At 40.8% G+C, this 27,860-nt stretch overlaps 2 protein-coding genes across 3 annotated transcripts; both read left to right on the top strand.

The window, feature by feature from the left end:
- Positions 1-3,301: 3,301 nt before the first annotated feature.
- ABHD10 (abhydrolase domain containing 10) lies at positions 3,302-6,797 on the top strand (the record flags this gene model as incomplete). Its single annotated transcript, XM_009075839.1, has 4 exons — positions 3,302-3,498; positions 4,255-4,366; positions 5,265-5,402; positions 6,456-6,797. Coding segments are annotated over 4 exons (789 nt in total), but the record flags the coding sequence as incomplete, so codon positions are not given.
- Positions 6,798-15,599: 8,802 nt separating this feature from the next.
- TAGLN3 (transgelin 3) lies at positions 15,600-26,778 on the top strand. Of its 2 annotated transcripts, XM_009075838.1 has the most exons (6): positions 15,662-15,718; positions 15,876-15,990; positions 16,409-16,590; positions 17,433-17,607; positions 22,161-22,263; positions 26,225-26,778. In XM_009075838.1, the coding sequence occupies exons 3-6, from the start codon at positions 16,411-16,413 to the stop codon at positions 26,364-26,366; spliced, it is 600 nt and encodes a 199-aa protein (XP_009074086.1). In that variant the 5' UTR covers positions 15,662-15,718; positions 15,876-15,990; positions 16,409-16,410; the 3' UTR covers positions 26,367-26,778. The 2 variants fall into 2 exon arrangements, with proteins under 2 accessions (XP_009074085.1, XP_009074086.1); XM_009075837.1 differs by having other exon boundaries at positions 15,600-15,990.
- The last annotated feature ends 1,082 nt before the right edge of the window (positions 26,779-27,860 follow it).

The raw sequence follows: 27,860 nt of genomic DNA, 5'->3' as shown, positions 1-27,860 counted from the left end.
GCGGTGGGGATGGAGTGTTGAGCTCCGGGACGGGGATGCTGAGAGGTTCTCCTCGCCTGGCAGCCCTGCGGGGCTGATTCGGTGGCTGGGCACAGCACGGTCCAGCCTGTGCGGGTCTGCAGGGCAGATGCTTTCCCACCCGTGTTTGGTTCGCTGTAACCCTCTCCTGCCCCTGCTGCGTCCTGGGCGGCTGAAACCAGCGCGCCGCTTCGTCTGCTTGGCTATGAGATAGGCCTAGGAGTCTTAGGGTTGGACTCGCTGGTCCTTGAGGTCTCTTTCAACCCGGTTGATTGTATAATTCTGTGATTCTAAAGCACATAAAGAGCTTTGCTGGCATCCACTTTTGGGTGAGATGATCCTCTGCCCAAAGACGTGGTGCCCCTTTCATGCTGTTCCAGTGTCTCTGCTTGTCTGTCTGGTTTATTCATTGCCTTAAATTGGACATACTTAAATTGTTGAATGAATTGATGAACCTCATCCAAAGCTGCTCAATAAGTAAAACATACTGCCACTAACGGTGCAGATTTTATATCTGCATAAAAAACAAGAATACAGCGTGGTTTAGTTGCTGGTTTTTCTCCCTTTACCTGTGTATTTATAGTAATACCATGATCAGAGTGCCTGTTTTTTGTGTCATTAGGTGCTCTGGGGCCAGGCTAAGCAGCAGTTCCTGCTTGACAGAACTGGTCCTTACTCCCGTAACACAGGCATGAAACCAGGTATGGACAGTGTTGAGTCCATTACCTGCCACAGCTCAGTTAATCTGCTGCTGTTACACAGCAGTGGGTACATCACAGTGCTGGAGCACTCCCAGAGTACTTTGACATGTACCAGAGGTCTCAGTCATAGTTTCTGGTGTTCATAGCATGATTAAAAATTGCACAGTGATTCCAGTATGAAGAGAATTCCAGTGTCAGGCGAGGGTCCTGTGGTCTTCCTGTCGCTATCACCTGTGACTTAAGTACCACCTTGCACCCTTTAGAAGTGTTTCCTTGCTCTTACCAAGGTCTTTCACTGAAGTCTGGAGGAGAAATTACTGGGTAGTTGCTCCTTCTGTCTGTCTAAAGGGAAGTCTGAGGGTGTGACTGCAGTGAGCTTTGCTTTTGGGTTGGCTGGGGTGGTTGCTTTAGGGGTTTGTATACTGCAGGTTAGGATTGCTGCTGGTGCACTTCAAGTAACTTCTTATATGCAGAATAATTGGTGGAATAGCTTAAACAGTGGTTTTGTCTCGTAGCTGCAGTTTAAACCCTGCCCAGTGTCAAAACATTTTGAGGACACCTCCAAAGTGCTACAGGATGGAAAACCAGTAACTTCACAGATGGTTATCAGGGCTTAAGGGGGACAAAAAACCTCCTAATTCTTTTTCTGTTAAATTTAATGCAGGTTGGTGTGTCTCTGTTACTGGCAGGTGAAGAAGTGTCTGACTTACTGATAGACACACACACAAACCACAAGCCATAGCATGGATGCATCTGGATACTTTTACTTGGCATTTATTCACCTTTATAAATAACTGATGCATCAACAGGATAAAGAACTGTCCCACTGTTTGAGAAGAGATTCAATGGTTTTAATCTGCAGTTCAAATGATACAATTTCTGTTAGGCTCTAGGAAAGTCCTGAATACTAGCTGCATCCTGCATCTGTTATGCATCCTCACCTATTCATGCACATGCAAGTTTAAGGACAAACAAAACCCCATTGACTGTAAACTCTCTGATAGTGACAAAACAGAGCTCAAGGCTGCAGAACAGTTAACTGATGTGGTACTGTTGGGGCCTTTTTTTTTGATGCTTTATTTTTGGCTGCATAGATTCTGTGTCCTGCTATTGAAGCACCAGTTATCTTCTAATCTAAGAATTAAGAGTATCAAAGTCTTAGAAGACTCAACCAGGCTTTCAGTTTAACAAATTGTCTTGCTGAGTGGGATAATAGAGTGGATTAAGTCTCTGTAACACCTCTTTAGGAATTACTTGTCCTCACCAGCAGCAGAGGTACAATCGACTGCTAAAGTTAGATCAAATACTGTAGCAGCTGTTGAGATTCAGCGTAGTTAATAACTACTTAGCATTTCCTTTGTTAATCTTATTTCCTTGTTTGAAATCAACTCGGGGGTGAGAGGGGAGTTGATGGTTATTAATGTGAATAACAGAGTCCAACTTAGTGTTTGTTTTCTAAATGTGTCTCATTTGTTATCCTGGACAAAACCAAAACAAAATACTTTTACCTTTATGCTGTTAGGAAAACTTCTTGTTCATGTAATATCTTGCTTTGACAGCAGTTGCACATAATTATTTTTCATTTATTAAATGTTTGGAAAGTGATTTTTCATTCTGGATAAACAGAAGAAGTACTGAAATAATGTAACCTTTCCAACAGGAATACACTAAACCCTGCAGTGGGATATTCGTGCCTCTTTTGGAGATTCATAAGAAAATCATACCTCTACAGATGTCAACTCTGTTTCTTCTTATAGGATGCATTTAATGTATTGCTCTATATTTACAAAAAATGTAGCTTTAATTTATGTTTTACCATCTGTTCTTCATATCTGAGCTCAAGACTGATGTTAAGATGGCGTAGTGTTAAAATGAACCTTTTTTTTCAGTGTTCCTGGCAATAGTCTTGTAATTTAAGCAGAGCAGCTGTTGATAGTATGATGAAAAAGGCTAGATGTTATTTGTTTAATTTGGTTTTAAACAAGGCTAGTGTTGTTTAATGTTCATTATGTTGAAAAAGTTAGTCACAAGATTCTTTCCCATTGCTCACTTTTGAACTTCCCCATCGTACATCTGCATAGATTGTGTGGATCTGGGGTTTTGATACAGGTGCAGCTTTATCCTTCAGTTTCAATTTCCATGAAAAATTTGTCACTTGATGTACTTGTAAACTTACCAATGCACAGAGTACTCCGGTCCCAAAATTATTTTTTTTTAATTCAGTCCAGAAAAGAGCAAAAAGGGAAAAGAAAAAGTTTTAAAATAAGCAGATGAAAAATCTTACCATTTCTTGTGAAATGAGTAAATATATTCAAGATGGTATAAAACATGTGTCCAGATGAAGTCTTAGTGTTTGTCTTCAGCCAAACACTTTGTTAATGGCTGAGTGAGCTCTGTATATGTTTGGCATTCAGTTGTTTGAGGAGGAATCACGATCAGCTTTCCCTTATAGGAGATACTTTTTTCTTCCGTCTTGAGCCAAAATAGCTTATTTTCACATACCATGCACATATTTCCTGAACGCTAGGTTTACAAAATACTAGTATTGCCACCAGGATTATCATGATGATTCTACTAAATAGCTCTGTTTATTAGTTTGCAGGCTGAAGTCATCAGTCAGCTTTCTCACTCGACCAGATCGACCAAATCTTGCTTATCATAAACTAAAAGGCAGGAATCCAGGGGTCATTTTCCTTCCAGGCTTTAATTCAAATATGAATGGTCAGAAAGCAACTGCCCTTGAAGATTTCTGCAAATCTCTAGGTCATGCCTTCATCAGGTACATGCGGAATATTGTTCTTGAGAAAATGAAACAGTTATCATGGGTTGGGGGAAGGGGTTTTTACACAAGTGTGTAAACTTTGGCACTTTGGAATGCCTCCTGTGCTGTATACAAGCTAAGGAGCCTTTCTTCCATTTCAAACCATAGGATTTCTGTCTGTAGGGAGACTGAGGTAAATCAGGAGAATGTATTCTGAAAGTAATTCAGAAAATTCTCTGATAAATCTCTGTAGTCTGTCTAGTGCTACGTGTTACCATCAGCTTATAGGCACAGGAATGAAAAAGGAAGAACCTGGAGTGCTATTTTTAAAGTTACCACTATAAGCATGGTCTGTACCTGCCAAACCTGATTAAGTTACCCTGTGGTTTAACAAGAACATGGTGATGCTGTCCTTTGGGAGACTAGGTTGAATGCTGTGTATTTGGGTGCAGTGGTTGAAAGAGAGTTTATACATTTTAAAAGTGCTTTTAAAGTTGAAGTATTTGAGGGGCTTTGTCTGTAAGGGAAATTGTCTGTTCTTGTAAATTGGGATATTATTATATCAAATGAGACAAGAACTGCATCACTTAGTTGCATGTGTTATGTTTAAACCACTTTATGATTTCTGGTGCTAGTGATAAGCAGGACCAAGTAAGAAAATATTCAGTGTGGTACCTTATCTCCTGTTTAATTTGATTAAACAGTACTGTTTAGCTAGTATTTGTGTTGCTGTAGACAGTACTATGACTTTCATTTTGATGGTTACTTTTTCAGATTTGATTATACAGGATGTGGAAGTTCAGATGGTAAATTTGAGGAGTGTACAATTGGGAAGTGGAGAAAAGATGTGCTGTCTGTACTGGATGAACTTACAGATGGACCACAGGTTATATTTTATTTTTAAATATAGAATGCGTTTTTCCCCTCGAGGTAGAACATTGATCAAAAATATGCCATAATAGCTCTGGCCAACAGTAGCTTCTGCTGAACAGCTGACACCTGGTTACTTTCAAGCTGAAACATTTGAGAGGTCATATTCATAGGACCTCTTCTGCAAGCAGGTAGATCACAAAATCACAGAAGCATGGTTTGGCAGGACCTCCTGGAGGCTGTTTATTATAGCCTCCTGCTCAGAGCAGGGCTGTCATCCCAGAGAGTCTGAGAAAACCTCAGATGATGGAGGTGCCACCTGACAGGGAACTGGGAACTGTTCAGTGCAGCACAGCCCACTTAATGAAAAAGTCTGTCACTGTCCCATGCTGGTGCATTAATTAAAGGATTTGCAGGAAGGTTAAAAGTTGAGATACTCCATATGATAAAATAGCTTTAAAATAATCAGCAGAAGCAGTTGATTGGGAATCTCCTGTAACCTGCAAATACGTAGTATTTTGTTTAAAACAATTTTGTATTATGAATTGCTTTTGTTTACTTCTTTCACTGCACTGAGCCTTTACCATGTGCATTTATTTTAAGAAGCAAACATAAAGTATGCATGTGATACTGAATTGTTTCAACTCTCATTTTGTTTGCAGTGTTTCAGTCTCAGACAGCAATAACCAGCCATGCCAAACAGAATAATAAATACCAGGTCCTGTGGTGCTTACTCAGGCAAAATTTCCCCTGGAGGTGACAGCAGTTCTGCCTGGGTAAGGACAGCAGGAGTATGCCCGAGGTTTCAGTAGTTAAAATGTAAACTGATACTTTGTAAAAGAAGAAAAAAATTATTAGCCATTACCTGCTAAACAGTATCTTAGTTTCTCCTTTTTTTCCTTTTCTTTTTTCAGATCCTGGTGGGCTCCAGCATGGGTGGATGGCTGATGCTTCACGCTGCAATAGCACGTCCTGATAAAGTAGCTGCTCTGGTTGGAGTAGCTGTAGCAGCAGACCACCTTGTAACAACTTTTAAGAGGCTTCCCATTGAGGTAAATGTTGCTGGTTGGCTTTTGAGTGGTCTGAAAATCTAGCAAGCATTTAAGAAATTGTGTTGTTCAAACTGTACGTGTCCTGCAAATCTTCAGGTAAGTTTTCTGTGTTTGTGGCGGAAGTAACCTGAAAATTTACATTAATCTAAAAGTCTGCATAATACTGTGCTTGTGGTGTGAGGCTCCTGTGAGCACTACCCAGAGTGTGTTTGTATTACTGTGGCATATTGGATATGAAGTCAGATCCCTGCTGCTCAGCAGTCCATTAGTTTTCAGTGTTGAATATCTTATATTTGCATTGAAATTGAATCCTTATGCTTTCAAGGACAGAGAGGTAGCTACTAAAGTAATTGATATGACTTTGGATGAGTGTGACACAGGTTGTGTGCAGAGAAAGAAAATTCTTCAGTTTAGTGTGGATGTAAAGACCATAAGATTTAGGTAGTGGGAACTGCCTTTCTGAGTTTGTTCCTTGATGATATTAATGTCCCATCTTCAGGAAATGAAATCAGGTGTTGTATGGCAAAAAATAACGTGTGTGTTAGAACAAAAAATTTTCCTAATTTTTTTTTCATAAGGCACTTTGTAGTGTCAGTATTACTACTTAGGACTAAGGTAAGAATCTGTAAATACAATATTTAGACACAGCTGTTGTGGCAGAGACTGAAAAGATTCATCACTGGAAAATTCCTTTTCCCTAGAATTCTCCTTATTTGAAGTTCAGTGAACTGATTGAAGCCAAGGAGACTTACTGTTCATGGTGGCTGTGCATCTTTTTTTTTCTGATAGAGTCTGGCTGAGAAACTTAGTTTCATTGGTGAATCCTAAGTAGGCTAATTTGCAGGAGCGACATACAGAGCAGCTTTTGTGACATGGTAGGGGGTTCATCTTCTCAAATGCTAGGAGGAGAACAGAAATACACCACCTTTGCTAATAAAAATGAACAAAGTGAAATTTTGTCCATGGGGAACTTCTACTGCATTTAGAACAGAAATAAGTTGAGGCACCCTAAAGAACATCTAACATCTGTCTTGTCTATGCTCTCTTTTATAGGCACAAAAAGAAATAGAAGAAAAAGGTGAATGGAAGTTTCCGACGAAGCATAATGAGGAAGGATATTACTCCTTGACATACGACTTCATCAGAGAAGCAGAAAATCACTGTTTGCTAAATAGCCCTATTCCTATAACTTGTCCCATACGACTGATTCACGGCATGAAGGATGGTGATGTCCCTTGGCAGATCTCTATGCAAGTTGCTGACCGTGTTTTGAGCAATGACGTGGATGTTGTCCTCCGCAAAATCGGCCAACATCGGATGAGTGAGAAGGAGGATACAAAGCTCCTTGTGAATACTGTCGATGATTTAATTGACAAGCTGTCAACACTAGCATAAGCTGCAGAGTAGCATTAGTGCATGAACTCTACACCTGACTCTTTTCCTTGAGTAGCAAAAGCCCTGTTCTCAACCAAATGATGGCAGGCCTGTGACTATCACAGTAGGAACTGAGCTTAATCTGCTGTTTCCTTACCTCTGTTTCGTAAATACAGGTATGTTATTGCTGCATTTGCACACAGTCCAAATTGTGAAGGAGTGCTGCTGTTGTGTTCAGAACCTCTCCTTCACCACTTAAACTTTTTTTTTCCACGAATTTCCTACAATTTTGTACTGAAATACTGGTTAATTTTTGTTACTATTGGCCTGTACAGTAAAGCATTATTTTCACACCTTTGACACCTTTTAATATTGTCCTTTTGCTGTAACATCCTTGTATCTTATGTCTGAAACCATCTGTGCAAGGCAAAATACAACCTGTTTACTAAAGTTATTGTTATTAGAAATAGTGAATACCATGAAGCACAATAAACAAATTTCAGATAACTAATTATTTTGTTCTTAAGTCCTGTGAAGATTAAGAAGTGGATGGCACACCCTGATGGTGTGCTTGGGGTGGGTGCTGCATAAGGAAGAAGTTGACTTCTAAGAACATAGGGCCTCAAAGCTTTAAGAGGTCTCTTATCTGTGCTTATCAGGAAGGTCTATGCCATCTTCTCCACGCTGCCTGTTTGCAAGAGTTAATTTGTGGGCCTACTGTTAAAGGAACAATATATATTCTAAAGTGGGGAGTACAGTGCCATAGGGCATCACTGCTTTCTGAGCTAAGAGTTTGAGGTGTGTAACTGTAATACTTCAGACAGGGAAAAGGCTCTGTGAGTCTGCATAAACTGCTCCTGTGTATTTCTCATGAGAGAGCTGCATCGTGTTCACGCAAAACTTTACCTTAGCCTCTGTTAAATAATTGATACTTTATGGCTAAGGTCTCTTTGTAACAATGCCTTAGAGCGAGATAGCTGAAAGCAAATGTGGAGTGGTTGTGTGATCAGTTTTCAGGAGATGTTTTTGTTTCTTGGCTTTTTGTGTTGGTGTTCCCCCCATTCTGCTGTAATAACATGAGGTGGGAGAAGGCACCAGTACAGGGTTGACACAATAGTTGAGAATACCAAACTGCACCACTGGTTGCTCAAACCACAGCATTACTGAAATTTAATCCGAGGGGAGGGTGTTTTTGTGTCACTTGTTTTGTAGTTGTTTTCCTTCTCTGCTGGCTCAATGGAGATTAGTGGTAGCATTTACATTGCAAGTGCCCCCAAAATTTGCTACATACGGCATAGATGTAAAGGCAGAGATGATACATTCTTCGTGGAGACAGTATTCCAGATAGTATTTTGAGATTCAGTGAATGCTAGTGTCCTTCTCTCTGTGTTCACTTACCATTTACTAAGTTCAGTCTGGTTTCCTTAAATACGAAGAGATGGCTCTGAGGCAGACCTTAAGCAGACAGACTTTTTCCTGTCTCCTTGCCACTGTATTTCCATTGGTCTTTCCATTTATCTTTGCAAGCATAGCATTTTCCTTGTTTTCATGCTGGACATGATTGCTGACTGCTGTCAACTAAGTGCGTTCAGATGACTGAAAGAAGGAAGAGTGATAACCAGGGAAATTTACATCCTATCTGAGACTAGCTCTGTCTGACCTATCAGGTAGTTTTGACAATCTGGAATAATGTAATATTCACATTTAGTGGTGTCATTCCAAATCAGTGCTATGTTTTTTCCCCTGAGTTAATGCTTGTGGCATGGCTTTTGTCTTTGCCAGTAGATGCCTACATAATGAATTATTTTCAGCATTAGTCATGTTTAAAAACAAGTATTTCCACCATAGAAATACTGTATTAAACTAGGGCAACATGCATTTGGAAAGCTCTGCATGGTGCGGGTTTTTTAAATCCTTTGTAATGACTTCTTATGTTCTGGGTTTTTTTCATTTTTTGCAGACTTCTGATTTGCTGCCAAATACAAAGTATATTTTGTGAATATGTAATGCACATTTCCTTAATAAGTCCGATTTGCATGAAATAATCAGTGCCTTATGCTTTCAAATTTACCAACTCTGTCTTGTACTGCCTGCGGTGGGGATTGGTTTTCTCCCAATACCTTTATCTATACTTAATTATTTTCAGTAGTGCACTTAGCTTATTTTGTTAGTATTCTCATTGTCTTTCATTTTAGCCCAAAAGTAATTTGTCAGACCTGCCAAATCTCTGAGTATTGTATGGACATGTTGGGGTTTACACTGCTTTTACAGTACAAGGAAGCTCTGGACACTACTGAGCAACTCAGCTGCTTGTGTTGTTGATTTTGATCAAACAATACTAGTTGAACAAGTACCTCGAGGTATCTGTCTTCTGTGTAAAACTTAAACTACATATTAGCTTTTGCTGAAGAGTTATTCATGTTTCATGAGTAAATACTAAAAGCTGTTATAGCTAGGCAGGAAGCTTGATTAGCATACCAAAAGGCAGGTAATAGTTTTCATTTAAAAGAAGCACAAATATTACCAGCTGGGCTCGACTGTCCCTAGTCCTTATCAACATTTTCTTTTCAGATCTGTTGCAAAATTAAACTGCTTGAGTCTTACCTTGTAAAAAAAACTCTTCTGCCTTCTAAAAGGGAAGAAAACAATGAGGTCTTCCTTCCTGTGTTTGGGATTGAACTCTGCAGTAAACTAGTATGTTCTGAAAGAGTTTCTAAAGCTTATTCAACTTGTTTCCTAATCAAGTGCTCTTATTCTGCTTATATTGAGCTGTACTTATGCAGTTTTAGATACATGTGTTTTTATCTTGTTCAATATTTTACTTGTTTTTTCTCTTCTTTGTATTACACACCAGCTGGTTTGGGTGGGGTTTTTTAATTTAATTGACTTAATTGACATTAAGTGTTTCATGCAGTTTCAGTTTAGCTAACCTATTTTCTGTTGCATCAACACTAAATGCAAGCAAAGCAGTGTTCACAAAAAAAAAAATCGTCTGGATAGGCCTTAGAACTGCCACCTGCTGTTTCATTTTTATGTTAATTTTGATTATGTGCTCTCTTGGACATGCTGTTATTCACTGGGGCTAAAAGATTTATGGTACCATACTTCTCACATCTAATTAAAATGTGCTTAAAGGGAAACTTTCAACCAGTGATTTGTCTGCAGCTGCTCAAATGTTTCCAATGCTCTAGTTGTGCTGCAATACAGTTCCATTTTCTGAGCCAGTGTCTTGGTCAGAGTTTCTACATTGGATCTGTGCTTGTCATTTCTCCTTGGCTCCATCATCTCTTCTGGGCGGGGGGAATAAGTGGGAGAGAAAATTGTGTCCTATGGAATAATGAGACTTGAACTTCCTTGTTTTTTAAGTTACTCAGTTGTGCTGTTATAGAGGTCTACTTTACCTTTTCAGATTTCTTTAAATGCTGAGAATTTATGTTAGAGATAAAGGCTTCCCTGCAAATAGATGATCAGCATTAGATATAAGCAGTCTCTGCTTTGAGCTAATGAGCAAATTCACCAAGATGTACATGGATGTTAAATTTCACTAAGGCTTAGTGAAAACTTGTCAGCTGTGTAAAGAACACACAGAAATACCAAAAATCAGTGTGCACTGTCACCTTTCTGCCTTTAATCTCAAGCCCAGCAGGTACAGGAAAGGCAGAGGGAACTCAGCCATTATGCTAACTAGCAGGCAGTTTGCTCTGTGTGGTTGCACTGTGCATCGTGCTTTGGTCCTGGCAGGTGTTTTCTAGGTGAAGAGATTACTGCAATGGTTGGGAGAGGCAGAGATGACAGACAAAAAATACACTGCTCACAGTTCTTATAGCTCAGATCTACTTTGTGGCTGTAGGACCTCATCTCTCTTCAATATATGTTTGCCTGCAACAGAAGAAGATTAATTACAGCCTTGGCCATGTTATGCATAAATTAAATTACAGGACTTATTGCAGTCTAGTTAAAGGCTTGACCTTGTATTTCTGTTTCAAGTCCTGCATATGTATGTTACATGGTCCAGTGCTTCTATTCCATTAAAAATCAATGGGCATCCTTCATATAACACAGGAATTGTGGCTTGTGACCTGCTCAGGGGTGAGGAATAGACACATTCTCAGCCTCCTACAGTCTCTTGATGTGTGTCTGACAAGGAGCTTCAGGCAGCTATGCATTTATATTTGGAATGAAAAGCAAATGACAGCTGCTAAAACTTCCAGTCATTTGGTTCTGAAATTAAAATACATATTTAAAATGTTTTTTAGGCTAGCACGTCAAACTTTATGTTCTTTTTGGGCCTTCTGACCTGCACCATGTTGTCCACTTGCCTCCCACGTGGCAACATGAGAAGGTCACTGCTGCCTGTTGGGGTGGAAGCAGGTGCTGGTGTCTGTGGCAGAGGTATGCTGAACAGTAGCACGCTTACAAGTTGTAGTGATGAGTCTGTAATGTGAAGTTGTAGTCTGGGAAAAGGAATCCCAAAAGGCTGCCTAGAATCAGGTCTGATCCTTACAAAAATCCTCTCTTTTGGGTGTAATTAAACATGGTTTGCTTGCAGAAATTGTGCCAGTGTGCTAGTCCTTGGGACAGTAACTATTGAAGAAGTTCCTTATAGCAAAGCTGAATCTCTAATCCTAAAATGCAGCATTTATTCAGTTAGGGGACTTGATCTTTTCTCTTTGTTTGTTTGTAAATCTTGCTGTCTGTTTTGACCTATGTTTCAGTGAAATAAAGGTGTTACTTCCTTTCTGTTCTCCTGGTAAATATTTATTGCAATGTATAATTTTCAAACCAAAGTAGTTTTCAGCAGTTACCGTTTTTGTTGGGGACAGATAAACAACTGATACGATGAAAGGTGTTGATTTTCTTTCAAAGGTGTCTGTCAATCCAGCACAAAACTTAAGAGATCCTGAGAATTAAAATGCACAATTTGCCTCCAAGGTCATCTTGAAAAGTGGGAATGCTGGCAATTATATCCACTTCAATTGGTTTCCAGTGCTAAGTGGTAACTGTTTCTGCTGGCAAGCTGCCTGGGAGGTGGCCAATGACTTACCCTTCTGGTCATGGCAGTCTTAGGAGCTGCCTCGTTGTGCAGGCTGGAGTGTTGTGCATTCTGTTCTGTCGCACAAATGGGGAGGTCTTTCCTTTCTAAATTACTTTTCTTTTAATCTCAAATTTGAGGTGTTCAAACTATGCACTCACTTGGGGCTCAACATCTTCAGGTCTGGCAAAGAAACCTTTTTGGCAGGTGAAAAGGAGGATACTTGCTTAAGTTAGCACTTTTTGCCTTCGAGGCTCTCTAGACTGTAGATTTCAAATTACCAGGGAAGTTAGAGATTTGAAAATTAATATTTTCCCTCAGTTCTGATATCTCTGCCCCTCATTTTCCACAGTTAAAAAGATGACAATATGACAATAGCTTTTTTTTCCCTCTGGTCTGTCTAGTTCTTTTATGTAGAACAACTCCAGGTATCTTATGACAAAGCAAGACAATGAATAAAAACAAGGGTCTTCAGAGCACTTACCTGGCCTTACAGATCATGAAAAAGGCCCTGTGCTTGCACTGAGCTTGTACTGGACCTTAGCATCCTCTCTACAACTCCAGAAAACATGACATCACACCTAGAAATTCATGCAGGGAGGATCTTTCTGCAGCTCTTCAGAAGTTTCCTTGTGAAGGGAGGGTGCTGTAAACTTAAAGCTTTGAAAAACTTGCTGATTAGTTATGAAAGGTCCATTGTAGTACAGCGGCATACCAGGGAAATAGAGCCTGGACTTCCCAGTTATTCTAGCTGCTGGATAGCTTTGTCTGATGGGGATTGACCCAGAATACTTCATAGGAGAGTACTTTAGGATGGCTGAAATACCAGGCTCTTTCTAAGGAGTGAATTGCCGAACAGTGAATCTAACAAAGGTTAAGGGTTGATCTGTGGCAGGATAAATTTTACTTTTCCCTCTGTGTTCCAGCTGGAAAACATTGAAAGCTGTTGAGTTACCCTGGATCTGAACGTGGGTAGTGAGCTAGTTAATGTCAGTTTTGTTGTTGTTGTCAGCTTTTGTTTATAGACTTTCAAACATTTTTAAATTATAGGATGATACTGTGATTATCTGAAACCATAAGATGAGCCATGGTGCTTACAGGCATGAAATGCTACTTCAGTTATTCAAGCCTCATCCCTGGTTTTAGTCATAAATTCCAGTCTTGTGTTGCCAAGAAAAATAAGAAGACAGGATCCATCAGAAGCAGTAGGTGAAGTGCTCAGTGGTGGTACCTTTGCTGCTGAAAACCTGCCCCTTTCTTCCATATCACATTTCTAAACATCAGGCTTTAATATACCTGTTTCTGACAGAAGGAACTCGAGTTCCTTCAGGTTTTCTTTACCCTGTAGCCACATGTGCTTGCCATTTCTTAACTTCTGAGTTTGATGACTTAAACAGATACTACTTTTGAAGTGATCACTGTAAAGGCTCTAATTTTCAGACCTCTGGCTACTGGAATCACTATTTGAATTTGCTTCACTCTTCCACTGCTTTTTCTGGAGAATGACTGTCAGAATTGGATATGATATTCCCATTGCTGTTGTACCTTCTGTGTTTTATTTGGCCAAGCCCTTTGATCACAGTGTCTTACCCAGTGTCTGTGCCAACCTGCTTATCTTCACCCTCTGCATTTGTTTTTAACATGCATTTTGTCATAGGACAGAGTGCTGCATTCTGAAAAGCACTTTTCTGAGGATGGCTGGACTTTGGCTGCAATGAGACACATCTTTGCCTGCTCCCAGGCAGACTGCTTTCAAGGAGTTTTCCTTATCTTTTTTGTTTACTCATCACAGCTCACGTGAGCTGGGATCTTCATAGGAGTCTGGAGGTTTTTTGTGACTTCTAATAGCATATTAAATGGTTCAGACCTGGGAACATATTCTTGTGCAAAGTGAATAAAATATACACCATCATTAATGACTCTTCAGTTACAGTCATATTATAGGACCTACTAGTTAGCCAGCTTTAATCACCTTAATGTGTCATGTTGTTTCAGAATCAGTTTAGTTCCCCAATCAACGTGTTATGCAGTAGCCAACTCTAATGTATTACAGAGCTTTTAGTAAATTGCATCAACACTATCACTTTAAAAAAAACATCCTTCCATTGTTTTTCCCAGGATTAATGTCACAGAAGCAGGCTTATGATTTGTTTAGTCGTACTTTGGAAATATTGGGAGGGGGCTGGCATTTTTCCAATCCTCTGCAGTTTTCCAGATTTTCAAAGCCTTATTAAAAATTGATATTGATCGACAAGCTTGCTTTTCAGCTTTCACAGTATGGAGTGGTCCCTTGAGAACAGGGTGCATAGACAGCATCCATGAAGGGGGAGACCTCTGCTCTGCAGCTTAGGAGAGTTAAATTACTCATCTCTGCCCCCAAGTTAGGAAGCAGTCAGAGGCTGATGCAAAGGTAGGTGACTTTCACAAAATCTTATTGTCAGTGAACACTGAGCACTGGCGTGACCACAAACAGCCTAGAAACCCGGGTAGATCCCTTCTAAACAGACGAACACAAAAATATCTGAAAAGGCAAAATAATGCTTCTTATTCTTTGGCCAAAGAGTGTGAAATCTGGCCCTTAACAGTTGCTTGAAGGAAAAGGATGTCAGATTCATATACTGCCTCTTACTGATGCAGCTGCAGTCTGCTGCTTCTCGGATCTCCAGGCTGGGTTTGCAGCCTTGGTTCCTGCGCATTCGCTGTGCCTTCCACAGCGTGTTCACTGAGATGGAAAGTGCTCAAGTGGTGGCCCTGTCACGTAGCCTGCTCTGAGTTATGTAATCAAGTAGTTCATAGGGGTTTAAAACTACCGGTACAGAGAAGAGAAAGCACTAAATGAAATGCCTGTGGAGGACAACAATGAATTAGGTCATCTATTAAATTTTTCATCTCTTGAGTCTGCTCAAGCCCAGCAGCATCCAAAGCAGTATGAATCTGAAAATTCATGGTCTTAACATGAAAAAGTAATGGGTGAAGAGACTGTTACGAAACAGATGTACAATGAGCTCAAGGAGCTGTATTCCTTTCCTCTCCCCTTTTTATTCTTTCCAAATGCAGCAGAAGGACTTTTGTTGGTAAAACTGTGAATCCACCTCAGGTTTATCACAACCTCCTTGCATACCAAGCTGCACATGAATCATTTGCCAAAAAAGGAACTATTTTGTACCAGGATGGATAACACAGCGTGAATGAAAGTAATTTGACAGTCTTGTGTAAGTCAGAAAGAAGCAAAATTGTTTTATTTGATATAGGATAAATCTGTAAAAATCAGACCACAAGAAAAGTCTCTTGTCTTAACTTTCCTTCTCCCTTCCCTACTGTACCACTGCAGTGGTAGAATCAAAATTTAAACTACTATACAAAGGTATATCTTCCTTGATATCACTGGAGGTTAGCTGACTCATACCAGCTAGTTTTCAGTGATGTCCTCTTGATTTTAGTATTCAAGCTTTTTTCTCAGGACACTATTGCACTATTTGATAGCCTAATATATACTAATGATAGGGTGATAATAATATTCTACTACCTACCGTCTCTTCCCTGACTTTTCATCCTGTTGTCCCCTTGTTGAAACTTTTTATCCACGTTTGAACAGGGAGAAATTTTTTTTTAACTTTCTAAGCCTGTTAGCATGGATATGCCGAACAGGGAGAAAAAGGGTTTGCTTCTGCTTTGTGATTAAAAACAAACAATATAAATGGTAATTTTTGCTACCTTCATTTAACAGAGTGCCTCTATTTGTATTTTTAAGTATCTGGCACTGGGATGCTCGGTGCAGTTTGGGTTGATGCAGACTAGGTGGAGTAAATCTGAGCCTGTGGGGTGAGCAGCGCAGGGCTGAGGAAAGATGCATGAAAACAGACTGCAGATGGGTGAGATAAACAGGATCCCCCGGGCTGTGACTGAGTAGGCAGGCCTCTTTAATGGCTCTTAGCAACGCCCCTGCTCTGACCCTCCTCATATGTGAGGAAAATCAAATCAATACACTGTTCTTCAAACCACGATGCTGCTGCAGCAGCAGGGCATTGTGGCAGCCTTCGGCTCTTAAAGTCATCATTGCTTTTCAGTTTGTTGATCTCTGGATATCCTCCATCCTTGCATCTCTGCTGAGGAAGACTCTGCATCTTTAATCGGATTGCTTGAGCTCTCATGTGCAACCTTCTTCTTATTAGCAAGTATTAGGTAGGCAATTTTAAAGTGCTTTTGGATTTGCAGGCAGCTTTAACACTGATCTGAGAACCCTGTGGTATTCTCTGTAAACATAGCAGAAGCCTCTCTTTAAAACCTATTCTGTTTTAAACCTTGCTTTTCTTCTGTTTTTATGGTTGGGCAGGGGGGAAATGCAGTTTTTTCCTTCCTTTTTAAAAAAAAAATGTTGTAGCTGATTTGTGCTTTTGGAAAAGGATATTCCCTCGCTGATCCCTCCCCTGTTCTGTGGAACAGTTATAACCGGTGCAATACAGTTATTTTCAGGGTTGATGAACATCTGTTCAACTGTCTAACATATAGGACAGGCTGCTCACTCTTTTATTCTTTAATTTTCCGGTACGTACTTCAAAGCTGGACTCTACCCACTAAGTAAATTCTGCATTCGTTTCAGAGATGGCTAACAGAGGACCAAGCTATGGCTTAAGCCGAGAAGTTCAGGAAAAGATTGAACAGAAATATGACCCGGAATTAGAGTCTAGGCTGGTGAACTGGATTATTGTACAGTGTGGAGAACAGATAGAGCACCCTCCTCCTGGAAGGCAACATTTTCAGACCTGGTTGATGGATGGAACGGTACGTGTTTTGTCCAATTATACACTTTCATGTGTTTACATGTACAATGTCCTTATTTTCTGTCTTTGTCTAGCTAAATTGATCAGAGCTCATGGCCAGTGCAGAAATATATACCTTAGTATGTGATTTACTTCCTTTTGATCAGAGTCTTAATCTCAGAAGATAAATTATTCTACTAGTGCACTGGGATCAGTACAATATTTATGATTCTTATGAGTCATGCATGTTATATATGAGAATGACTCATTCCTTCAGCATCTTTTCTCATACAGTTTTAAAATCAGCTGTGTACTATTTAAGAAATAATCAGTGTTGACAAGGAAAAGTGAAGAGATATAGCGAATTTGAATTATTATTATGACTGGATTATGTCATAACTGTTTTCTTGGGAGTAGTTCTGTAGATAAAACATTTTATTCCATTGGTTTATTGAACAACAGGCAGATGCTGCTGCTTGCAGTGAGCTGTAAGACTATGCTAATCATTGAATCTCAGCCAAAGTGACTTTAACAATATTTCAATTGACATTGCTTATTTTTTGGCTCAGGCATGAGGTTTCTTCTCTGTGAGTTGTTATATAACCTCTACCAGTGATTGCTTTGTTGTTTCTAGCAGATTAGGATTTATATGCTCAGGCTATTGCTTCAGTTAATGAAAGCTTTAATGCTTTCCTAATATACTTTGGTTATTATCAGTTCACTTCTTTGTTTTTAACTGAGAAAGTTATGTCCCTGACAGAAACTGGCCAGGTCAAAAGCATTTTGTAGCATCATTTCATATGCAGAAATTGCCTTCCAGTTTGGTGACTGCTTTCTAATTTTGTTTCTGTCTTTATCTCTCAGCTGTTATGCAAGTTAATAAACAGTTTACATCCAAAGGGAAATGAGCCCATTGCAAAGATCTCTGAATCAAAAATGGCTTTCAAGCAGATGGAACAAATCTCTCAGTTCTTAAAAGCTGCTGAAATCTATGGAGTAAGAACAACAGATATTTTCCAGACAGTGGATTTATGGGAAGGTAAAAATAATAAACTGGAAGTCAGCTTGCAGTCTGCATTTTACTTTGCTTTGATGTGCGTTTTGTCTAAGGCGTATTCTCTAATATAATTATCTTTTGTTTCTGTTTGCCTTACCTCATTACCATGTTCCTCCAGTGCTGCATTATCTCCTCTGAGGGATTTATATTACCCTGAGGGCATAACGGAACCTTCCAAGCTCATGTGTTATCCATCTTTCTGATAGAAATCCACAGACCTAATAAAACAACTGTTCTCTATGCTAATTATTTCAAAGTAAATAGCTTCCAATAACAAATACTGAAACCCCTGGTTTTCTGAAGGCAAGATTTTATTGCAGTTTTCAAATTAGAAGCAAAGCTTAAACTGGAGCTATAAAATGCATTCCCAGGAGCATATATGCCCCTGTGAAGCTTATGAGGGCTCATTTATGACTAGTGAGAAGTAAAACTCACTGTTTTATACAATGTTAGCTGAGCTTCTCTCTCTAAAGAGACAGTCTTTTTAGAGAGGTCACTATGGCAACAGCAAAAAAATTCAGGGTGCTCCCATGGTTTTGCAGTAAGCCAGGTGAAGGCTTCCTCCATCCCATGCTTGAAATGGAAACTTCTTGTTCTAGGTGATGAAGAGCTGAGTCATTTGTGTGTCCGTGTGGCTGGTTTTGCCCACTTGTGTGTTGATGCATCCCCTCCTGGTGCTCTCACCAAATATACTGTATATCCTGCATCTCTCTGGACAAGGTGGTGCAGCGCTTTGGATGAGGGCTCAGAGCAAGGACAGTTGCAGGGCAGTGAGATGCAGATGTGAAAGGGTCAAAAATCTACCATGAGAAAGAAACAGTGGAATGAGGAAAACAATCCACTGAGAAAGCTGGTCAGCATAGTTTGTGTAGGAGCACACATCAAGAGAAAAAGTGGGGTCTGTTCTCACAGGCAGTTGGGATATGTGGAAGAGATCACTCCTCTGAAGGACAGCTGGAGGAATGAAAGACTAGGGAGCTCTTTGTGAATGGGTTAGAGGGAAAGGATATACTGGCAGCTGGAGTTTCTGGGATCTGTAATAGTCTCAGAGTGCCAGATTTGCTTGACAAATTGCACCTTTGGGCACAAGGGCAGGATTGTTTCTTCCAGTTCAGTCTACAGTGTTTCATCCACTCTACCTTTAAATGTCTTAAATGAAGGGATTTTCACTTCCCTGAAGTAGCACCCTTCTGCTCCTCAGCTTAGCAGGCTGTTGAAAGAGAAGATCCATCTATCTTGTAAAGGGATGATAATGGCTCATTTCAGATGTCGTGCTTTGCAGTCTTTTGCAGCTTACAATGGCTTCACACCATGGAAATGAAAGTATGCTACATTGATCCTTACAAGGAAAAAGGACTTGCTTTGAAGACAGAAAGTTTCTAACAATGGTGGCTGTCTCTAATTTCTCTTCCTTTCACTCAACAACTTTTCTCAACAGATGTAATGAAAAAAGGGTAGTAACTTCCAGAGGACAGGAAGTCTAAACAACTTGCAGCCTAGGAGGGACAAGACTTTTTCTCCGCTGTTGCTTTAAAACTTCCCAAAGCTGATGTGTCTCCTCACTTTCCCACTCCATTTTCATCCTTCCTGCTGCTCCTTTCATTGCAGAGATGAAACAATATGTCACTCCAGCAGTGAGTCACTGCAAGGTGTTTTTTGTGTCTAACCATAACTCTGACCTCTAGCATCTGTGCTGCTTCAGGGCTGAATCGTATGAACCTGGATGCACTAGCTGAACAGAAAGGACAGTCTCTTTTTCACTGTTCCATAATTACAGCATTCCTACACTTCACACCATAACCTCTTTAGAAAGAGAGTCAGTGTTATGAAAGAAAAGCGTGTGACTGTAAACCAGCTTTTCCCTGGCAGTAATTGTTTTCTGTGAGCTTTTGCTTTGAAATTCTTAGCAATGATTAATGAAAATGTTTTAGGATGTGATCTGCTGTTGTCTGTTTCAGACTCACTCAGTCCATCTGGTGCATTTTTCTTCATCTCTGTGCCTTTTTGGTCCAGGGGAAGTATCACCTCTCTTTTGGCTCTCTCTTACATAAATGTACTGTGCTGAGCAGCTTTCCTTAATCCCTGCCCAATATATTATATTCACTGTCTTTTACAGATATCTGCTTGGTATATTTCCAGGCAGGCAAGAGGCAGCTGTAGTCTAGGCACCTGTTCAACCTTTACAAGAAAGCATTTCAGGAGTACTATGCAAAGTAGTTCTCTTTGTCTTTGAACCTTTCCCTTTCTGGACCTGGAGAAGAGGACCTTTCAGACAGGTTTCCCCCAAAGAGGAAGGCTTAGCATAAGAAGTGAAGAGAGGTCCCTTCCTCCTTGTGCAGGCAGTGCCAAGTTCCCCTACGAGGCTGTGCTATTCAAAGCATGCTGCAGAGGACACTGAAGATGCAGAAGGAGTGCAGGAGTGAGTCTCTGCAGCATGATTCAGGGAGGCTGAAGCTGTGGGCCAGCTGGGCAGCCCACGTGGCTGTCAACAAACAAGTGCTGGAGCTGAGGGAAAGCACTGACTGCGGTTTGCTGCAATGCCAGAGTCAAGCCTGGCTTCAGAGAACATGTATGATCCCCTGTGTCAGGTGGCTGCAGCGTTAGGAGACTTTCTCATGGGAAATTAAAAATTTTTCACAGTGATTTTTGTTACACTGACCATGGAGCCCCTTGTATCTTTCTCTGGAAGAGGGCAAGTGAAACGTGACCACTTGGATTTGGGGTCTTCCCTCACCCACAGCACCCCTCACATGCAGCAAGGAGTCTCTGCAAAGCAGAGCCACGGCCGTGGCTTTATTTTGTCACGTGTGACTCAGCTCCCACGTGCTCTGCTTTTCCCCTGCAGCATCTCCCACTCGGCACTGACAAATAAAGCCGAGCTGAGCGCAGAGCGTGGGGGGGGGTGCCAGATGGCTCTGAGAGGCTGATCATCATGTTTCGCTGCCTGTCTTTTGTTTCTTTTTTTCTTCACTTGCCGTTATTATTCAGCTCATTCACTTTCAAATCCTTCTCCACATCCCTCTTTATCCCAGTCAGTCACCGTGCTCCTTGTTATATAGGAAGCATCCCAAGGACGTTGGATGTGGCATCTGTTACAGCATATGGTGCATCTGCTGCTTGGTGGAGCTCTGAGTGTTTCTGCTGTGCACCCTTCCGTGTGCTCCTGTGTATGTGTGTGTGTGGGATGTCAGCTCTTCAGCTGCCCTCTTAAGCAAGGACCCTGTCTGATGCAGTTTGCATTGACAAATACAGTAAAATCAGGATTCTGGATGGCTGACAATTTCTTTTCTGAGCAAATGGTCCCCTGCAGATACGATTCCTATAAACTTTGGTAGCCTGTATGACAGCCACAGTTGGAAGCTGATAGATGTTTTCAGATTTAGGGTGTCTTCCTCACCTCTGCCAGTGTGTTGCACTTCTAGGTTTGTATGAACCAAAGCTCTGGTGTTACATCTGCCTATAATCAGGGTGATGCACAGCATAAACACAGAATGTGCAATGCTTACTTTTCTCCACACTCTAGCTGGTCTACAGTGATTTTCATTAATATTGGGCCACTGGAGGTATTTCTGAAATCTGTTCTCATCATGTCTCTGGTATCTCAGGTTTTTTCTGAATTACTTGTTTTTACACATGAGGAACTTACAATCAAAATCAGATTTTGTTAATTAGATGCATTATTTTAGGAAAGAGGAGGAGCTGGAATGGAAAGAAGGAAGGGAAGTCATAGAAACACTTATGGAAAGATTTCAGAAGAAGGTAGAAGCAAAAGATGGATTTTCAACAGCTTGCCACCTCATGATTGGAAATACCTGCTGCAACTCATTTTTGCTAAAAGGTTTTCAGAAAGATAGCATATATGGATGGAATAATGAGCTGTCTATCTTCTGTTTTTGGCTAAAGATGAGATGAGGGATGAAGTGAGGGAACATAGGGAGAAAGTGGAAGAATAGTGGACTGCATGTCAGAAACTGAAGGTATGAAACTGTGTAGCATTGAAGCCAGTAGGAAGGATTAGGGAAGTGATTTGATGGTTAAATTGGGAGGGACTGATAGAAATCTGCACAAGAGCTCACTGGGACTTCTGTGAGCTCTGTTAGCACAAGGATCAGCCTTACTCTGAAGAAACTGAGACACAGCACTGTTACTGAACATGCTGTTCTCTTTCAGCCATGTTTTCTGAGTATATTGCCATTATTTGTACACCAAAGTAATCTCTTCTGAGGAGACTATTTTGCCAAAAGGATTATCTAGACTTAGAATGGTATGGGAGAAGGCATTAAAATAACCAAAGGCCTGGAAAGCTGGAAATGTCTGAATGATTAAGTTTTGCTTTAATGCTATCCCTTTGATGACTTTTAATAAGCTCTTGCATGCCAGTACCTCCATTTCAGCAACAGTAAAATAACATTTCTAATGCTATTAATGCAGTTCTTTGGGGATGCTGGGGGAGTTGGATAAAACTGTTTATCAGTGTGCCAAACTATTTGTTGTGCAAGAATTTCTTATATTAATTTCACTGTTTGGCTTTCTAGGGAAGGACATGGCAGCAGTGCAGAGAACCTTAATGGCTCTAGGCAGTTTGGCAGTCACCAAGGATGACGGCTGCTACAAAGGAGATCCGTCCTGGTTTCACAGGTAAAGTCCAAAGCACAGCTGCTCAGAACTGGGATGCTGGTAATATCATCTGCCTTTAGGCTTAAAGGAAGTTTATTGGGAAAGGAAGGGAAGAATCTTTTCAAAGTCTCTTTGTAATGCAGAGATTTTCTCTATGTAGTCTAGAGAAGGGAAGTAGCAACATTTTCTACCCTTCATTGGTGTCCAGCCTTCTAGGTGTATGTCTTACCATCTCTTGTTGGCCTAAAGTTACACCAGGGCTGCTGGGAAGGAGCCCCATGGGAGCCATGTACCACAGCCTTTTCTCTTGTAGCCACATTGTGTCACCTTATGTGTTCCTCCTGCCCCAGATCTGGGATAGCACTACTGGCACCAGTACCAAGGAGCACATTGCTCATGGCTCCAGCACTGGTTTCCTCCTGGAGGTGCCTTTTTTGATTAAGGCTGTTGAAGTCTGTGTTGGTGTGGATATGTGTGTGTTTCTGCGTGTGAACTCTATTACATAGTTGGATTTTGGTAGTGCACAGAGGGAGGATTGTAGCATCCTGCTCCAGGCACCTCTGTAGCATAGCCATCTTGCTGCATGAGGTGCCTGCGCTGATCACTGAAGAAGATGGATAATTTTCTTGTCCACAGACATTGACTCTCATTCCCTGGAAGGAGAGCAACAATACCTAGGAAATTCAGCCACCAATTTTGATGGCATTCATCTATTCAGCAGCTTCAGCTAATCCTCAATATCCATTTATGAATAAAAGGGAATGAAAATGGCAGCAGCCATGCAGATATGTGTGTCCTAAGAATACCTGTCAGGAAAAGTCTACTTTTTGCCTCACATCAGATAGCAGACAGAAAGACTAATGAAGACAAGGCTGTTATGGATATCTGTAAACCCCCATAAAGTGACCCCTTTACTGAGCAAAGAGAAGACATGAAGACTCTTTCCATTTTTCATCAAAGAAAACAATATTTCATTTCCTAGTCATTTTTTTGAGGGGCTGAGTACCTTTTATCTGTGAAGAACTCTCTGTCTTGGCAGAGCTGTTTATTTGTTCTGAAACTCCATTTATTTTGGCTAGGGAGGCTGAGAAGCAGGGACAGAAAGGAAAGGAAAACCTCCCACAGTTGGCCCTCATGCCCCGCAGGCATATTATTGACATGAAATTCTGCCATCCAAGTGTATTTCTTACATGGAAATGTCTGAGGCATATTAGCAAAAAGAGTGCTGACTGCTTGTCTCTTATTTCCTTGAATTTTCTGATTTCTAGGTGAAGCTCATCAAAAAATAAAGCTAAATTCCCTTGGGATGTGTTAAACCTTGAGCTGGTTAAACTAAGGCTAAGGGAGACTTGAATTTTAGTTGAATAAATGCAAACCCCTATGCATTGTTTATATGAAATCATTTTACATTAACTTAATACAGTGCACAAATAGATTTGTATTTATGGCATATAATTGGGTTTAAAATTGATTTCAAATCCAGTTACATGCTTTAATATAAACCAGACATGAAATCACTATGACCCAGACAGGCTTATTTGTTTTACGTAACTAAAACAAAGTCCCATGTGGAAAAATTAAGTTTCATCTGGGCTCTTAATTGTGGGTGGGAACAGTTTTCATTGGCATAGATGAAGATGTGAGTACCTCCCTTCTCCTCTAGTTGTCTGCCCAGCCCGTGCTGCTTGGATAGCCAATCCCTACCTACTGCAGCCCCTGAAATACCATTTCATAGCCACTGCCTTAAGGAAAGCTGGTGTTACAACATGTTACAGATCAGGAGCTGTTTTCTGAGTAGCTTATCCATCCCTTCAGGCAGAGCAAGCCCCCTCACTGCCACCCAGCGTTGCTCACAATTCAGGGCTTTCAGGCTGATTCTTAATTGTCTTCAATTAAACTGAGAGACCAAGATTAAATGGCATAAGAGTATCCATGCAGGGATCTACAGTGATTAGGATAACACCATGCTGGAGTTAAGCCATTTAACTTTCCATTGCCAGTGTCGCACATACCCAGTCCCACCAGGCCTGATCCCCTTTTCCATAACTGTTTATTACCCTGTAGCTTGGAAACCACAAGCACTGGTGTAAAGTTGGCATGAAAAGTGATCAGATTGTCCGATCTGGTGTGCTCAGTTTGAGGTATGGGTGATGGCAGACAGGCCAAACAGAACTTGACATAGTGAGACACTGAGGGGAATATACTTGCCCTCACCTTGTTTTCTACAGTCTCAGTTAAGGCCATTTCCACACACCTGAAAGCAAATTGTGTAGATGCTGTTATCTGCAAGACTATCATATACTAAATGCAGTGCTTATGATGGTAAAAATAACACTATATGATCCAAACCGTATATGTAATCAACTTTTATTAGCATATCCAGGTTTCCCTTTAGTGTCTCCTTTTATTTCTTCTTTGCAGTTCTCATTTTTTTCCTGTTCAGTTACTTTTCGACATTCTGTGGAATTACTCATAACACAGCTGAAATTTCTGGGAGGAAAAAGAAAAAAATAATAGAATGCATTCCTGGGATTTTAATTAAAATAGAGGCAGACGCAGTGAACCTGAGATTCAATTAGGTAATAGGAGTAGTTCTAAAAACATCCTCTCGTGAAGATCCTGGCAGTAGTCCGATGCCTGTGTAAGTATCCTGGAAAAGAAATTAGGCAGCAGTGAGAGGGGGTTACTTTCTGAGGCACCCACTGTTCTGTATGCCTCCCTCCAAAACAGCATGCTTTCTGGCCAGAGCTGTGGAATCTGAGAGCCTGTGACATTCTTCTGTAAGCCCTCTTGCTAGTCTATACATTACCACTGAAGACTTGTTCTGAAAAATGACTGGTCAGTACTGGTTTCCTGTGGGTCTTTCTCACCTTTCTGCTTTGCTGGGCTTTCATGTGGACATGGATTGTTCTCCTGCAATGTCCTGGACACCTGGAGCCTAGCAAAGAATTGAAGTGCTGTTTTGGATTTAAGCCAGGGTGCTCAGCAAAGTGCTGGATCTGACTCTCATGGAGAGGATCATGTTGATGATTTTCAATCACAGCAGGTACCTAATCTAGCATTCTCATCTAGTGGTGGGGTGGGGAGAAAAGGGGAACTGTAACTCAATGCCATATTGCAGGGTAACCTGATCATAGGACAAACAGACACAGCAGGGAGAAAGATGTACCTGGGTGAGCCTAGTGTGGTGGATTGTAAGCCTCCCTCAGTCCAGGGCACTGCCAGTTCATATGGCTCATTTGATAGCAACAGACTGATCCTTCTCCTTTATAAATTGCTTGTTTTTTCAACCTTGTATAAATGAAAGATTAATCCAAAATGAACATTTTCTTGCAAGGCAGCAGAGCACAGACTTTTGTGCTTCCTCTTAACTGCCACTTTGGCCCTCAGTACTATTTTCAGGGGGGGAAAAAAAGGCTCGTTTTAAGCTCCAACAAAGGTTCATTGATCCAAAGGGCTTTTGAGACCAGGGACACTAAACAAAAGTGGTCAGTATGTTTTGACAGAATTTAAAGGACTGTCATACAGTTAACACACAGGTGCAGAGGGCAAAGTCTATTGCTTAGAGGAGAGAGATCTGGAAATGGCAACAGAGTAATTGTTCTGTCCTGCATACACCCATCATCTGCTCTGCAAAAATGAGCAAGTGTCTAAGTGTCTTCTCCAACCCTTTATTGCTTCAGGTACATTCAGCTCTTATTTACTCCACTGAGTTAAATTATACCAATTTGTACTGTTGCTCTAGTGGGTATCAACTTGTAATACAGCACAGGTAAGTGTCTCATTGATCAGATCCCATGAACTATAGCTGTTGAGAGCTATAGGGCTTAACAGAAATTAACCCTATCTTGTGTGTTATATACAGCACATATTGCGTTACAAGGGATATGGGCCAATTTCAGATTGCTTTTCATAATCCTTTCAGCATACACAGAATAATGGTATGTGTGTATGTTGCTTTTTTTTGTATGTATCTGGACAGGAAAGCACAGCAGAATCGACGAGGATTTTCAGAAGAGCAGCTTCGTCAGGGACAGAACGTAATAGGCCTTCAGATGGGCAGCAACAAAGGAGCATCACAGTCGGGTATGACAGGCTATGGGATGCCAAGGCAGATTATCTGAAAGCATCTCTGTCTGTAGAGAAAACACTCCTTCTGCAGCATGGTCTGTTAAGAAAAAAAAAAAGAAAAAAAAAAAAAAGCTCATTAGTTCCCTTTCTGCCTGGTTTTTAATAGTTAGTGCTCTCTAAGGTTTGGGGTATTTTTGGTTTGGTTTGTTTTCTTTGCAGCTGCAAGAGTTCATCTTGGAACTTGGGTTATTGTGGTGGTGTGTGTCAGTTCACAGCACGTGCGCACTGCTGCCTCCTACTTTTCACTTCTGAACTATGCAAAGACAATTATTCTGTATTAATTTATTTGCAAAATGTTATCTTCCATATTTGTCTCACACTGCACTTGTATTTCAACCAGTAACCTCGTTCTTCAATTCAGTGATGATATTGTTTGATCTAAGAATAAAGACAAATTAAAGACACCTCTTAGACTCGTTATTTAAAGAAGGCAAAAACAATTAAAACCAATGACCACGTGGCACAGTGCAGAAGAGTGAAATGTGTTCAAAGTTCGATCTGTCCCATCTCTAACCCAGAGCCCTCTCCGAGTGACTCCTTGCTATCGTGTTTACAGTCTGTGTTACATTTCAATTTAGTGTTTGTCTAAAAAGGCAACCCAATGTAGTTTCCTAAAATGAAGGAAAGGTTTATTATCCTTTGAGTCTCATTCATGTAGTCCCACCCAATTCAGCTCAGATTTCCCTTGACCTAGAGTGCTAGGTTGACTGCAGCCCACAAGCTTGTGGATCAAGCTAAATAATCAAGTTTAATAGGGAAAGCAAAAGTTGCATGTGAAAACAAAGCAAAATAAGGAATGAATTCTCTGTTTCCCACTGGCAGGCAGACATTTAGCTGCTTCCTGGAAAGCATGGCCTCAGCATGCATGATGGTTACTTGTTACCACCGTTATTCCCATCCTCCTCCTTTTCCCTGAGCTTTTGTTGCAGACCATGACACAGTATTTATGGGATATACCTTTGGCCAGTTGGGGTCAGCTGTGTCTCCTTCCAGCTTCTGGTCCACCCCCAGCTGTGGGGCAGAATGAGTAAGAATAGAAGACCTTGATACTGTGCAGGCACTGCTCAGCAGTAGTCACCACACTGGTGTGTTATCAACTTCTTTAGTCACCAGTCCAAAGCACTGCACTCTACAGGCTCCATCCCAGCCAGACTCAGTACACCTGCAGCAGGTGAGTCTCTAAACTCAGGAAATTCTTCTCTGTGAGAGAACAGTCTGTCAGACAAAGCTGAGAACAGGCTTTATCCTGTGATAGTTGATACTACATAAAAAAATGCACAAACCAAGGTGTGCTTTAAATACAAAGGGAGGAATAGAACAAAAGTACCAGAACGCTTCTGACCTCAAAAATGCCCACAGTTCAAGTAATCTGCAATGCTTACCCACAATGGGCTGTAAATTTGGCTGGTGGTTCATTTGGGGACAGTTTGCAGAAGTGTCAATAGAAGAACTCACTGGCATAGTCACCTGGCCACAGAGGCTAACCA

Source organism: Acanthisitta chloris, unplaced genomic scaffold (assembly GCF_000695815.1).
Source record: "Acanthisitta chloris isolate BGI_N310 unplaced genomic scaffold, ASM69581v1 scaffold22645, whole genome shotgun sequence".
Lineage (NCBI taxonomy): Eukaryota > Metazoa > Chordata > Aves > Passeriformes > Acanthisittidae > Acanthisitta > Acanthisitta chloris.
The sequence above is the reverse complement of the archived record's forward strand: the minus strand, read 5'-3'. Positions and strand labels throughout refer to the sequence as shown.

What these genes read in the sequence shown, in the direction of transcription:
- TAGLN3 (XM_009075837.1), top strand. Translation starts at nt 16,411, where the DNA reads ATGGCTAACAGAGGACCAAGCTATGGCTTAAGCCGAGAAGTTCAGGAA. An exon ending in CCTGGTTGATGGATGGAACG is followed by an intron (nt 16,591 to 17,432) that starts GTACGTGTTTTG and finishes TTTATCTCTCAG; the next exon opens with CTGTTATGCAAGTTAATAAA. An exon ending in GACAGTGGATTTATGGGAAG is followed by an intron (nt 17,608 to 22,160) that starts GTAAAAATAATA and finishes TTGGCTTTCTAG; the next exon opens with GGAAGGACATGGCAGCAGTG.